Source organism: Sorex fumeus, unplaced genomic scaffold (assembly GCF_029834395.1).
Source record: "Sorex fumeus unplaced genomic scaffold, SorFum_2.1 ptg000037l, whole genome shotgun sequence".
Lineage (NCBI taxonomy): Eukaryota > Metazoa > Chordata > Mammalia > Eulipotyphla > Soricidae > Sorex > Sorex fumeus.
In genome coordinates, this window is record NW_026606094.1 from 68,938,084 (window position 1) to 68,952,447 (window position 14,364).

Consider the following 14,364-nt stretch of genomic DNA (forward strand, 5'->3'; position numbering starts at 1 on the left):
GGCCTTCTCCTTGGAGCCCCCTCGGAGAAAAAGTTCCCTCTTATGGAGGGGCTTTGGGGGGGCAAGGCCCGGGAAAAAGGCGAGCGCGGAGGAAAAAAAAAATCTATCATAGAAGATCGCTGCTGGGGTGTTTTTTTTCTAATTCACTGATTACAGCCGTATGGGGACCGCGCTACTATTAAACTATTGAATTCATGGAGACAAGGTTGAAATTGGACCGAATTGGCTGTCACATGATTGCTTCTGCCCAATGACAATTTGGGCTTTAATCAAAAGAAGCCACTGTCTGTTTGATTGATCCAAAAAAGTCGGGAAGGAACGCCTCATTGGGGGCCAGCGAGGCTTTATTTACACTTTTTTCAGGGCAAAAATACATATCTGTGGGTGTGGTGGGGGAAGCCCGGGCGTGCGTGGGGGCGAGGGCGCCCGGCCGCCCGCAGCCCCGCCGAGGTGGGGTGTGCGCGGCGAGTGTGTGCGTGTGTGCGTGTGTGCGCCCCGCCGCCGCCCCGCGCCCCTGCCCTCGGCCTCCCCCGCACACTCCGCGCATTGTTTGGGACTGTCGGGAAGACGCCTCACACCTCACAAATCATTTAAGCACCTCAGTCTGACGCCTGCAGTCATTAACAAAGTAATCCATTAATCTTCAAAGTTTTGACACCCGAGGGGCCCCCGCATCGCAGCCACATAAGTTCTGCTAAGGCTGGAGGAAGGAGCAGAGGGAGAGGGGAGGAGAGAGAGAGAGAGAGAGAGAGAGAGAGAGAGAGAGAGAGAGAGAGAGAAAGAGAGAGAGAGGATTGGGGGGTCCCTTCTTTTATTTCCTTTTCCTCCTCCGTCTTTTCTAAAGCCACTTTCTGAATCTCAGAACTGATCTCAGTCTCTTTTCTTACATCCCGGCCTGCCAGTCTTGCCCTCTTTTCCTCCTTTTCTCCCCTTCTCCTCTCTCCCCCTCCCTCTGCCTCCTCTATCCGCTTCTCCTCCCCCCCCCCCCCACCTTCCAGCAGCCTCCGGGGCCCCCCTCCCAAAGCCTAGCCCAGAGCCGGCGCCCCAGCCCCGGCCCATTGTTAGCCAGCTTTTCCACGGCAGCTTAGGGATGTGGCTCCGGCGGGAAGCGGAAAACGGGAGGCGGCTCTCGAAGCTTCCCGACCTTCCTGCTCCATCAACTTTTCAGGAGTGGCTCGCGAAAGATAGATGCGTGTGCCAAAAGAGACAACAGCCCCCGGTCCCTGTGTCCAAACCCCTGTAGCCAGGGCGGCGGCCAGCCAGAGAAATGCCGCCCCGAGCAGGCGCCTGCGGCTCCTGGCATTCTGGGTTTCATACCCAGAGGCTTGGGTGCGGTGAGTATTTCGTATTTCCAGGAAGTCGGTTGGAAGTGAGCAGCAGGGAGGGAAATGATGCTGGTTACTCCTCTTTTTTTTTTTTCCTTTTCTTTCCGTTTTCTTTCTCGTTATTTTTCCTCTCCTTCTTTGCGTCTTCCTTGTTGCTCTGGCAGAAGGGGAGGGGATGGCTGGATGAGAGGTAGCCCCACCTGCCGCTTTGCACCTTTTCCACTCCTGGGCCAGCAGGGATGCTCTCACCGGGTTTTGTTGTGGGCAACCGCAGGGCAGGTGAGAGAGGACAACCCAAGGAGGAATGATAAAGGCTCTTTTTCTCTGTTCACACTCTCTCTCTCTCCCTCCTTTCCAATTTGGAAACTGGAGCCTCTGGACATCTCTCGTTCTGTGCTGGAGGACTCAAAAATATAACATCTTTAGGCATCAAACAGTAACTTTGGAAAGATCCACCAAAAAGCCAGAATGAAGGGAAGGAAGCTGAGGGGAAAATCTCAAGATACCTCTTTTCCCCTCAAACCCTGAGGATGGTGATTTGCTTTTTGCTTCCTTTGAAATGGACAGTGCTCAGATTCTCCCAGGCCGGCAGGCATCAGGGGTGGACAGGAAAATAAATCATTCTGATGGCCAGAGAGAGAGAGAAGAGGTTGAGGGGTGAGAAAAAAATCCCTGTAGAAAACAAGAAAGGCTGAGCAAGAAGCAATGGTAGGGACTGCATCTCTGAGGCCAGCATCCAAGGGGGCTTAGGTTAGAAATTAAATAGAAATTGACCTCAGCTGAGAACTCACCCAGAGCATCCCCTTAAAGATAGAGATGCTATTTTGGAAAATGTGAGGTTTTTCAGTTTTCTTGCGTTTATTCTAAACAAAGCTCTGAAGGAAGTCTGGGTGTGATCAATCTTGCTCACCAAAAGCCTTGACAGCTTCTGGCCCTTAAGAACACATTTCAGCTTCGAGCTCTTTCCGAGATCAAATGTGGCTGAGCAAAGAGGAGAGCAGGAAACGCAAGTAAACAAGGAAAACTAGTCTTTTTTAAAAGCTATTTTTTTGGCAGTGAAAAGAGTTAGAAGGTTGCTTTGGGGGAAGGTGATTTTTGAGTCTGGGATGGGGACATTTGCTTTAAACAGAAAATATGGAGGGTGTAAAAGGAGGGGGGTACTGGAAGAGAGAAAAGGTGGCCCCATATCTTTGAGGCTTTGTCAGGGGTTGCGTGGGTGAGAGATTTCTGCCCGCCTCAGCGGCCTTAATTCAAATACCATCTGGAAGAAACCCTTTTTCTTGGACCATTCAATGCTGAACTCTTCCCCCAGATCGATTTGTTTAACTCAGGAGATATTTTAATAAGAGAAGTTCCTTTTAATATTTCAAAAACTGGGGCTGGGGGGGGGGTGAGAACAGTTATTTTCCTTTGACATCCAAAATGAAATGTTTGAACTGACGAGATGTGGGGGATCCTATTGGCATCTCATTTTCAAATTTCTGCGGTGGGGAAAGGAGGCAGCCTCCAGCTGAAGAACAGATTTCAGGGATGGCGAGGTGGGGCATCCCTGAGAGATGTAGCTCGCAGGCTGGATCTCTCTTCTTTCTGCCTCCCTCCCCCTGCTCCTCTCTTCCAGTGGTCCTTATTTTCCCAGGTAATTTTACAGACTTCTTTCAGATGACTGCTGAACAGAAGACTTCTCTGTCTGCTCAGCGCAATCAGTTTCAGAGATGGACAGCCCCAAGAGCGGAAGCACCAGTTCTGACAAAGACTGGGAGTCTGGGTCTTTGCATGTCTGACATGTGCCATATCTAGGCAAGGAGATTGGGGTGGGATTGGGGTGCACCGCTACTTCTTCCACAGTTCAGACTTCTGCAAAGGAGATATATTAGACTTCAGGCTCTGCGGATAGATGTGGGGGAAGCACCTCTAATTCTGGGTGAAAGAAACACCCAGGTCTCTACAGCAGTCTGGGCTTTTTGCACTTTGAAAGCTTTTTCTTTTTCTTAAACCATGAGCAGGTTTCCTAAAAGCAGTTCCAGTGCAACCAGCAGGTACCCAGCAATGGCTGCAGTGCCATTTCTGAAGATCACCTGAGAAGCTTCTCAGGGGGGAAGAGAGAGGCCATGATGATGTATTTTTTGGATTGCAGACAAAATGGCGACATTTTTCACCTCTGCCTCCAGAGATCCAGGCCAGGGAGAAGGGGATTTATTTCTCTCACTTCAGATGCTCCTCCAGATCCTCAGATGCAGGTGGTTCCTCACTTCCAGCTCTTGTGGAGGGATGCTCTTGGGGAGGCCGTTGTTCTAAGATTTGCCACTTTTGGGTTTTGGCTCCTTCTCTGAGCAATTTTTGAATGTGAAGAGGAAAATATTTTCCCTTCCTGTGCCTGCCTTTGCCTCTGCCAGCCAGTCTGCAGGCAACCCTATCTTCTAAATCCGGGAGGAGCACGGGAATGCTCAGCTTCTGTAGTTATCAAATGAAAGAGGTACTTATAAAAGTGCGGGTTTTATTAGAAAGATACCAATCTCCTATCCCTCCCCCCCTCCACCCCGGCCATAAAAGGAAAGCGGGGAGGGAAGAAGGCGAGGAAATAAATCCTGCGAATGCCAGATCCTAAAGTCCGGGACGAATCCGGCGCTGAAGCTCCAGCAGTCCTGGGAAGGGCTCCGGAAAGCCCTCGGAGCTCAGCCCTTCCGTGGCTGCAGACCTGGGTTGGGCCTCAGTGTGCTTCGCGCGGTCGTGCTCGGCTGGGGCGGTTTGAGGAGTGATTCTTTAGAGGGCCAGCGAAGCCTTGGCGGAATCCAGTTGCTGCTAGGAAGTGTCCACTGTCGTCTGCCCGGCTGCCGGGTCCCCTGCTCGGCTTTGACCCGAAGAAGATGGTGGACGAGGCGGCCGATTGGCCCGATCCATCGGGGGTGGGGGACCGCCCGAGCACCTGGACGCCCCCCGCCGCGCCGGGGCACCGCGGCCTTTGTTTGCCCGGGCCTGGGCGCCGCGCTAGTGGCTGGCTCCCGTGGCAGCTGGGAGCCAGGCCGCGCCGCGGGCTGGCAGCTCGGTGTTTGCAGAGCGTTGCCGCCCCGGGCTCGGTCGCTTGCCCAGACCTCGCCGCGCTCGCTCTCGGTGTGCCCGGCCAGGCCCTGCAGCAGAGCCGGAGCGCCGCCGCGGCCTGCGCGGCCCGTTCGCCACCGCGGGATCTGCACGCCCCATCTTCGGCCAAAGAACCCCTTCTACACGCGGATATTATTCAGAATAAAAACTTTATTATTTTTTTTGTTTTGTTTCTCAGAATGTGAGCAGCAAGGAATGTAGAACTCTCAAAACAAATCTAGCATATTTTTTTCGCCTTTACAGGTTTTTTTTTCGGTCACGCCGGATGTCACAAACCTAAATCAAAAGCGGGATCCTCTCTGGTATTATTGCATCATTACCGTTTTTTATAAAGGAATTATACTTCCCTTTCAAATAAATTTTTTCTATGTACGCCAATACACCATTGAACAAAAGGCCCAAGAAACCTTCTGAACAATATCAGGGTACAGAATTTCTTTAATATAAATACGAACGGATGGGGATAAATAATATTTAAAACTTAGATTACTCAATGCTTGCAAAAAATATAAATAAATCTGACTGTTCACCAGCATACACACACGGAAAGACGTACACTTAGTCATCCTTGCACAGGGAACCCCTGTTTCAAAGCGCCTTTGATTTTTTTCTCGCTCTTTACAAGAAGTGCAATTAAAAAAAAAAACTAAAAGTTAAAAAAAAATCGCTTCCCCTCGGGAGCCATAACGTACGAACAAATTCACATTGAAGAACTCGGCTAGAAAATTTGTTCATATACCCTGTTTCTGATCAAAGAGTAGAAAGGTAAAAGGGTGCAGGCCCAGCGGGGCCCAGCGAGGGGCGGGAGGAGATAAATATCGCTACAGATACTGACAGCCATTCCAGCAACCAAGATTGCTACGTCACATAAACTATTAAAAAAAAAAAAGCGTTACCAAAGAAAACAAAACGGGAACGGGGGTGGGGGGAGGGCTCAAGGGGGTCTGGAGAATAGAGAAAAGGGAGGGGCTGGAGGAACCTTAAACAGAACAAAACAAAAACAAGCAGAGAAGGAGAAAGGGTGGGGGTGGGGGGCACTCTCCTGGCGCGCAGCCCCGAGCCCACCATCACAGGTGGGTGAGTTTGGGGGCTTCCTGAATTCTTCCCTGAGAAGGATGGTGGGCGGTAAGGTCCGTGTAAGTGGGGTGCGGCTCCCCCGGCCCAGGCCCGTGATGGTGGCCGCTGCCCAGCGGGCCTGCACCCCCGTAGTCCATGGCGGCCGAGGCGGCGTGCGGGAGATGCGTTAAGCCAAAGAGGGCCGGCCCAGAGTTGCTCATGGGCTCCACATAGCTGCCCCCCACGAAGACGGGGCTTCCCTGTAAGTGTGGGGTCCCATAGCTGCCGTTGCCCTGCAGGCCGTGCGCGTGCGGGTCGTAGTCGGGTGTGCCCCCGGCGCCCGCGCCCGCAGCCGCGTAGCGCTTCTGCGGGGGCGGCGGGGGCGCGCAGCTGGGCAGGGGTGCTGGGTAAGAGGCTGGAGGCAGCCCGTAGGCGCCCTGGGGAGGCTTGGAGAAAGGTGGGGGCGACTGGGGCTCATAGGGGACGCTGTTGACCAGAGAATGCATGGAGTTCAGATAGCCGCCCGCGCCGGAGGGCACGGGGCTGCGACTCGGGGACTGGCCCCCCGACGACGTCAGCACGCCCTTGCCCTTCTGATCCTTCTTGTACTTCATGCGGCGGTTCTGGAACCAGATCTTGATCTGGCGCTCGGTCAGGTTCAGCAGGTTGGCCATCTCCACACGGCGCGGCCGGCACAGGTAGCGGTTGAAGTGGAACTCCTTCTCCAGCTCCACCAGCTGCGCGCTCGTGTAGGCCGTGCGCGCCCGCTTGGACGACGCCTGCCCCGGAGGGCTCTTGTCGCCCGCGCAGCTCTCCCCTACAGGCACAGAGAGAGGAAGAGAGGCGTCAAGGAGCGCCCCAGCCCCGCCCAGCCCCGACCCCTGCCAGGCCCCTCCTTCCTGTAGGCCCCAGAGAATCTGGGCTGGCCCAGTGGAGGAGGTGGAGGCGGTAAGCCTGCCTGCTGTAACAGTGGGGAGAGAGCTCTTACCGAGTCCCTGAAATTCAGTCAGGCTTCTCTATTGGGGTCCTGGCAGAAGAGTAGAGTCCTCAGCCAGCTGGCCTTCCTGCTTTATATTTCCTGTCCTTTGGCACTCAGTTCCCAGCCCTTGAGGTGTCCCAGTCTACCAGCTCCTGGTGGACACCTCACTCCCTTTCCAGAAGCTGAGCTGTGGGCAGCTGACAAGATACTCAAGAAGTCCTTTGCTCATCACTGGAGAACTGGGCAATTGCCCCTATTGGCCATTTATTTATTCTGCCCTTGAGAGATGAGAGACAGAAGCCCCAGTCTCTAAGGCCTTTTCTGCCCAAAGAAACAGAACCCCTTGAAAATAGCCATGGTGCCGGATGGGGGATCAGGCCAATCATGTGTGATGCCAGGGCCTGTTGACGAAAGTTCTCCAGGTCATGGTGCAGCCTGCCCCAGCTTTGGTCACCAGTCTTGTACCCTTCTGGTCACTCTGGCCCCCCAAATCCTGGCTCCTTGGAGTGCTGGATAACCCAGGCTCAGAGCAGAACCCTAGAACACTTGAAGAAGGCCAAGGCCAATATAGGCAGACTGTGAAACTGCTGAGTGCCTGGTGCTTCTCCCCAAGAGCCCAGTTCCAGAGGCCCATGTGGTTCCTATTAAGATGACAAGTTCACTTCCCTTCCCCCAGGAGGCCCCAGGTGCTCTTCCTGGCTCTAAGTCTGAGTAGGACCTTCCCAGAGGCAAGGTGGGTGGGTCACTCCATCTGCTGGAGCAGAGATTCAAAGTGGGCTCTGGTGATAGGCAAAGCACTGATTATGACTTGGAGGATAATGAGGCCTGTTTTTATGCTGCCATATTTTAAGGGGCTGTCGGGGCCTACTATTTGCTTAGAAGTGAGGAGCTATGTGGGAAAAGAGTGGAGTCCAGGTTTGCTCTGTTCAAAGATCCCAACTTCCAGGGTGCCACATAAGAGGTTCCAGATGAGCTAGGCCTCACTTGCTCTGAAAGGGGTCCAGTGAGACCCCCGCCCCTCGGAGCTCCCTCTAGGAGCTCCTGGGCACACAGAGACTGCTACTTCCCTAGCTGCAAAGGTCTGGAAAGCTCTATGGAAAGAAGGGTGTAGGCACACAGCTGATTCTTGAGAACATCCGGGGGCTCTTGCAGAGCTGACTGTTGTGGCTTGGAAGGGGGGGTGGGGTGGCAGGCACCCAGTCAGGGGACCCTCCTCCAGAAGGCACCCCTTTACCTGAGCTGGAGCCGCTGGTTTTCTGCTTTGTGTTTTGCCGGGACTCTTTCATCCAAGGGAAGATTTGTTTGGCCACGGTGGGCGAGTTGAGCAGGGGGCTCTTGGCGGCGCTGGCGGGGGCGGGGTTGCTGCTGGCATTCTGAGGTGGGGACACGGAGGAGGGAGTCGGGGGCACAGCCGCGGCGGGCGCGGGGGGCTGCGGCGGGGGCTGCGGCTGCTGCGGGGCGGGGGGAGCGGCCTGGGGCGGCGGAGGGGCCAGGGGCGGCTCGCCCAGGCTGGGGGGTTGGCTGGGCGGGCCGCTCAGGGTACGCAGACACGCTTCGCTCAGCTCGTGCGCCTTGGGATGCCCCCCCGCGCTGGGGGACTGGAGTGAGCAGGCCGGTCGGTGGTACTCGCCGTCGGCGCCCAGGGCCGCGGACGCGGGGTACGGCTGCTGGTTGGCATTATAAGCGAACCCGTTGGCTGCCTGGTAAGGGTAGCCACCGTAGATCGCCGAGCTGTCGTAGTAGGTCGCTTTTTGCATCGCGTAGTTTCGAGATCTGGATCGCACACTCTGACAGGGGCTTGACACCCGTGAGGGCGCACATTGGCACGCCCCCGCGGTCACGTGACGCTCCGCCGCCAATGGCCGCACCGCGCAGACCTGGGGGGCGAGAATCGCAGTGCCGTGAGGGCTCCGCGCAAATCCATCTTACTCTCAATAGCTAAGTGACATGAAAGCCATAAAAGAAAAAGTGGTCAGCAATATTTAGCAGCACGACTTGGCCCCGGGCGCAGAGAGCCGCGCTATAAAAAGCTGCTGGAATTTACTGGCAGCTACAAATATTTGCTTAACTTGCGTCTGGAGTTGGGGGGTTTTCCGGGGAGAGAGGAGGAGAGGGAGGGAAAACGCGAAGTCCGGGTCCCGGGAGCTGGGGTCCAAAAGGAGAAAAGCCTGATGGGCTAGAAAGGAATAGGGTTAGGATCTCTCTTTTCCGAGGATGAAGGTACTTGAGGTGACCCTGCATCTACACTCCCTGGTCCAAGAGAACGTCGCGACTCATCCCCGACCCATCCCCTGGACTGGGGCAAGCGGAGAGGAGGCAATGAGAAGCTTGGGTCGCCCATTTCTGTTCATCCAACCCTTATTTCAGGGCTCACATTTGCCAAAAGAACCTTATAGGTGGGGGCCTCCCAGCCAGCCTTCTTGGATCTACCAGCACTCGCAAAAGGTGAGCAAGGGACGTTTTGGGCAATTGGCCCACTGACTCTGCTGAATTTCAGTGGCCGAGCTGGGCAAGCAGTTAGTCCAGCCTCATGCAAGAATATGAGCCACCACTTCCAAAGAAGCCTCCTGTGGAAGAAAACTTTGCGCAGAACCAACAAGAACACCACCTCCAGCAAGTCACAACTCCAGCCTTGGACAACTCTTTCCTGCTTTCCTCTCCCTATTTCTCAAGCATGTCCCAGCAAGCCACTCCCACCTCTTTTTCCCTAGTTATAGAAGGTCCCCAGACCCTCCTGCTTTGGACTTTCTGAGGTGCTGTTATTCAGGGCAACTATCAAATTCTACCTGTTAAAACATGATGGATTAGAGAAAAAAAAAAAACAACCCACCAGGAACCTGAAAAACCAGCGTTCATCTCCATGACCACGGCTTGAACTCTCCCTCCAACTTAACGATAATAGGTTCTGTCTTAGAAACTGCTATGTAATTTGATGTATGGGGGTCATTTGGCTCCGGACGAGGGATGGAAGCACAAACCATAAAATCCTGCCCGAGTTCCCTGATCTTTGTGTGCTGTTGCTATTGTCGATATTTGTTACTTGGTCTATTTACCTGCTTCAGAAACATCAAAAGGGCAACCCTAGAAATCTAAAAAGCAATTGAAATCCTTCTCAACTCTTTACTCAGACTGTAGTTTGTAGAAGTTAAACTTGTAAATTTTGTTTGTTTTCAACTTTGGTATAGGCAGCCTGAGATTCTGTCCTGAAAAGTTCCATGTGAGTCTATTGAACACACACACACACACACAGACACACACAACACACACACACATATACACAGAAACAGAGAGACAGAGAGAGAGATGCTAGTCTCTCTGACCATTTAAAATGCATAATGACAAATTCATGAAGAAAATAATTTACACTAAAGACCCTATTTGAGTATTTGAGTCCTAGAGTTACTGACATATTCCACAAATAAGATACTTTGTTAATTAAAAAAATAATGGAATAAACATCAACCAGTGGGTGATCATAATTTTGTTGTTAATAACAGGATCCTTTGGATTTCATTAAACCAACAATCAGACCAACATCTGGAAAACAGGCACAATTAATTTTCCAGAACCTCAATTAAAAATTACAGCGTCCCTTATCCGGAGTTATTGTGTGTGATCTCGAGCCCTGGAGTATTGTTTCTCCTTTGGAAATAGATAGGAAACCACAGATACCATGTTCAAAAGTAAATAAAGATTAAACAAACTGAATAACAATTTAAAACTGAATCCCAATAATGTCTGTTTCCTGTTCTTTCACTGAAAACTGTTCCTATTACATTTGGCAGTGTTAATGTCTGCTATTATAAAATTTTAAGATATTAGGGTTGTGTAAAATAAAACGTCAGGTTAAGAAAATTACTCCAGACACTTGAACAGCAAGATATTAGATAAAACAAAATTAAGTTGATTCTGAGCGTGCAATATTTCAAGTGACTAGCTAATCCATTATCACAAGCTACAAGGCCTGCTTACTTAAGTCTTTTCATCAATTTGCGCATTTGTCTTGTAAAATAACAAAAATTATCTTTTCAAATCAAAGTGCATGCAACCACCACCATAAATTTACAATCAGAATTCACCTCCGAAATTCCACCAACGTCTTTCCTATTGTTTGAGGTCAACAGACAGACACCTGGTTCCCCCTCACACCCACACCCCCAAACTCAACCCCCAAAGTTTGCGATCCAGTAAAGAAGTTGGAGGTTTGCCAGCCAGGAAACTTTGCTTTGCAACAACCCTATCCCCAGCCCCAACCCAAGCCAAGGGCTGAGGACACCGGCGTCCCCGGGAAAGAACTCTCTCTGGACAATACCCCCCAGGTTATTGGGCTGCGGGCTGGGAAGGCTAAACTGAGAGCAGGAAGCAAGCCCTATTGTCTCTCTGGAAGATCAGCCCAAATTGAACCTCCTGCCTTCAGACGCCGCTCCCTCTTCCCACTCCCGCCCCTTCCTCGGCCTGCCCGCACCCCGAGTTTCTGCGGGAACTTCGGGCCAGAGCCCCCGCGGCCCGCCGCCTTCCTCCCCCCTCCCTCCCCAACCCCCCGAAAAGTTGCGGCTGGGCTGGGGGCGCGGGCGGGTGGGGGCGGGGATGGGAGCGCGGCCTGAACTCGAAGTGTAAGGGTATCAGTCACTGCCGGGAAGGAAGCTCCGGCTTGTGAACTCTTCTTGAACCGAGATTTAAGTCTGCGGCCATAAATCACCCAGACGTACACTCCGCCATTCAGCGCCCGGCGCGGCCGCCGGCGGCCCCGCTTACCTTAACTTCTCCGGGGCGCCGCGCGCGCTGCCGCGGGCTCGGCCTCGGCCTGCGGCCCCCGGCCCGGCTCGGCGGCCCGGCCGGGTCCCCTCGGCGCGGGCTGGCCACCGACCCTCAGCATCGGCCGCCACGGCGGGCGGGAGGGACAGCCCGAGGCCCGGACGCCGCGGCGCGGAGCGTGGCCGCCTCGCTGCTCCGGCGCGGCTCGCCCAGGGCGGACTGGGGCGGCTGGGACCCCCCCCTCCCACCCACCCCACCCACCCTCCCCTCCCCCACACCCCCGCCCCCTGCCCTTCCCGGGGGCAGCAGCCGCGGCCCGGAGATAAGCGCTGGCGCGGCGCGGGGCGCTGCCTGGGCTAGTGGCACCGACTTGGGTATGTTTCTTATGAATATTACACGCGGAGCCGCGTCTGGTCGGGGGGTGCGGTGACGGGGGGCTGGGGGGGGGTTGCTGGGGGCGGGAGGCCGAGGCGGCCGGGGAAGCGCGGGCCGGCCGCGGGGGATGGGGCCGAGGGGAGGGGAGGGACCCGAGCGAGAGGGGGAGCTCGACGGCGGGGCGGGAGGAGGGCACCCCCAGCTCAGCCCGCCCTCCCTCTGCTCGCTCCGAGGCGTCTCTGAAGTCCAGGAAAATTATGCTAATGAGGACAATCGACTCTCACAAAGGGGCTCTCGGACCGGCCTCTATTTCTTAGGAATGGGTTCGTGAAACCACGCAACTGTCCAGCTTGGACATTTGCAGTTGGGGAGCGAGAGACGCGGGAGAAGAGAATTGCACGGACTTTGGCCAGTTGACCTCATCCGCTGGCCTGCTCCAAGAACCTCTCAGCCAGTCTTGGGGTGGGGGGACTGGCATAGGAACCCCCCCCCACCTCTAGAGATGGATTGTCTGGGGTTGTGCTTTGAGACCGAACCCCTTGAAATTCTGGCATCTGAGCGGGAGCGGGCAGGCGCGGAAATGGGGCGTTTGTCCCGCCAGGAAAGGACGCACAGGGCTCACTCAGATCACCAACAAGGGGATCCAGAAACTTGGCTCACAGGCCGTTTTGTGCCCATTTCACAGCACAGGAGCGGACCTCACTTCCGAGACAGACAGGCAGACAGAGGCCCCGAGCCCCAGGCGCGCACACCTGGTACACAGGCTCCTCCACACCGAGTTATGCGGTCTGCAGGGCCCAGGCCCGGCCTGCCGCGGGCGCAACCTCCTGTCTCCATCTCACCACAACTTTCCTGGGGGCACCGGGCTTGTTCCTTCTGAAACCGCCCACAACTCCCCACATTTCACTGCCAACTCCGCAAGGGATGTGTGGCAGAGAAAGAGAGAGAGAGAGAGAGAGAGAGAGAGAGAGAGAGAGAGAGAGAGAGAGAGAGAGAGAGAGAGAGAAGGCTTTCATGCAATTCCAAGGTGTCAACGGCCGGTCCTTCTCAAAGGAAGGTGTTAAAAATAAAAGTAGTGTGTTTAAACTGTCAGGGAGCCAAAGTGTCACCTTAGAGCAAAAACAAAGCCAGGGGAAAAGGGAGAAATCAAAAAGCACTCCGGGCCAGGGTGGCCTCATGCATACCAATGGTTTTTGTCATTTATGGCTGGGCAAGATTTATGACTCGCCGCCCCAAAGCTGTAAACAGAGCACAAAACAGCAAACACTTGCTCCTTATGGCAGATTGCGGCCGCACAACTTGAAAGGGGGAGCCCGGGCCGCGTAGGAGGAGAGAGCCGGCCGCAAAAATCCTCTCGGCGGCATTTTCTCTTCAAACCGGCCGGGTCGCATGTGGCATTTAAAGAAAGAAGGCGTGGGTCAATAATCAACCCGCACTTTCTCCTCCAAACTGCTGACGCGACTCACCGCCTGCTCGCTCAGCCAGCTGCAGGGAAGGCCAGCTCTCCGTGAGAACCTGCCCGGGTAGCCAGGGCCGAGGGCGGGGTGAGAGGGTGAGAGCTGGGGCATCCGGGGCTCACACCCGGGCGGTCATTGTGTGGGGGTCCAAACGCGGAGGGCTGGACCCGCCACCCAAGAGCTGGGAGCGGAGGAGAAGCTGGGGTGGGCGATGGGGCCCACCGTGGTGGCTGCTGCTGTGACAGAAGTGAGGGTCCTGACACCCTGGCTGCCTACGTTTGGATCGCTCTGCCCCAAACCAGCGGCCTGGCTTTTGGAGATAGGTTGGGAGGTGACTGAGACGTGATCATTTACTGTAGCTTAAGGTCAGCTCATTTGTTTGTTTATCACTGCTTTGGGGTGGAAATTACCACCTTTCCATTTGCACCACTAGAAATGACTCTCCACTCTGCCCTTTCTAGGCAAAAGCCCGAAGATTTACCCCCAAAATTCTGAGATTTTCTTTAGGGAGAGATTGCCCCGGGCCCCTGAAATTTTTTCCCCATATCCCATGCTCCCCTCCTGTCTGGGTCGGGTGGATCGAAAGAAAACATTTCCCTAACGCTGGCGGGCTAAGAAGAGCCCAGAGACCCTGCAGCCATTCCACCCTTCACAGCGGCTCCCAGGGAGCCAGTCTCCGGGGACCCTGTGCAGCCCGAGAGGAAGGTAAGGAACAATTGTTGGCAAGAAGAGGCAGGGAAGCCCCAGAAAAGAAGGGAAACCAATGAGGATGCAGGTTTGCCGGTGTGGGTAAGCTGCCTCTTTGCTAGCGCTAGTTAATCTGGAAAGGTGAGTAGCCTTAGCGGTCTGTTTAGAAGAAATACCAAGCGGTGCTCTATAAATGCAACTGCAGACTTCTGGCTGTGCACACTTTTATACCCCACCGGCTCCAGAGCACATCCTTAGGCATTTATTCCACGTGCTGGCACTGAAGCGACAATAAAAAGATGCCTTAAACAAACCTCTATTCCCTCTCATTCTTTCTAGTGAAACTATATTATTTATGAGTCTTTAACTGGGTCAAAAATGCGCCAGAACTGGGTCATAAATCATATGAAATGCTGACAAGTAATTGAACAGCAATTAAAGCTTACATTTTATTTCCAAGGGGTGTTTTAGGGCACTTGAAATGGCCTCAGTGAGGCACTGTGAGAGGCCCAGGCCCGTGGTGGGGGGTTGGGGGGAGGCAGCGGCCACCCTTGCCTTGTGGGAAAGTAAATTTCATTCAAGGAGGAGAAGCCAGATTTTATTTTAACGCCCGACTTCGGGAAGGGGAGGGGTA

General features: G+C 54.2%; 1 protein-coding gene across 1 annotated transcript; it reads right to left on the reverse strand.

The window, feature by feature from the left end:
* Positions 1-5,481: 5,481 nt before the first annotated feature.
* On the reverse strand, positions 5,482-11,223 carry HOXA3 (homeobox A3). Its single transcript, XM_056118363.1, has 3 exons — positions 11,212-11,223; positions 7,691-8,333; positions 5,482-6,294 (listed from the first exon to the last, which is right to left on the reverse strand). The coding sequence occupies exons 2-3, from the start codon at positions 8,211-8,213 to the stop codon at positions 5,489-5,491; spliced, it is 1,329 nt and encodes a 442-aa protein (XP_055974338.1). The 5' UTR covers positions 8,214-8,333; positions 11,212-11,223; the 3' UTR covers positions 5,482-5,488.
* Positions 11,224-14,364: the final 3,141 nt, after the last annotated feature.

Bases quoted from the DNA above. Each gene is read 5' to 3' on its own strand.
- HOXA3 (XM_056118363.1), bottom strand. From the start codon at position 8,213: ATGCAAAAAGCGACCTACTACGACAGCTCGGCGATCTACGGTGGCTAC. The intron at 6,295-7,690 runs GTAAAGGGGTGC...CTGTGCCTGTAG, and splicing joins AACCAGCGGCTCCAGCTCAG to GGGAGAGCTGCGCGGGCGAC.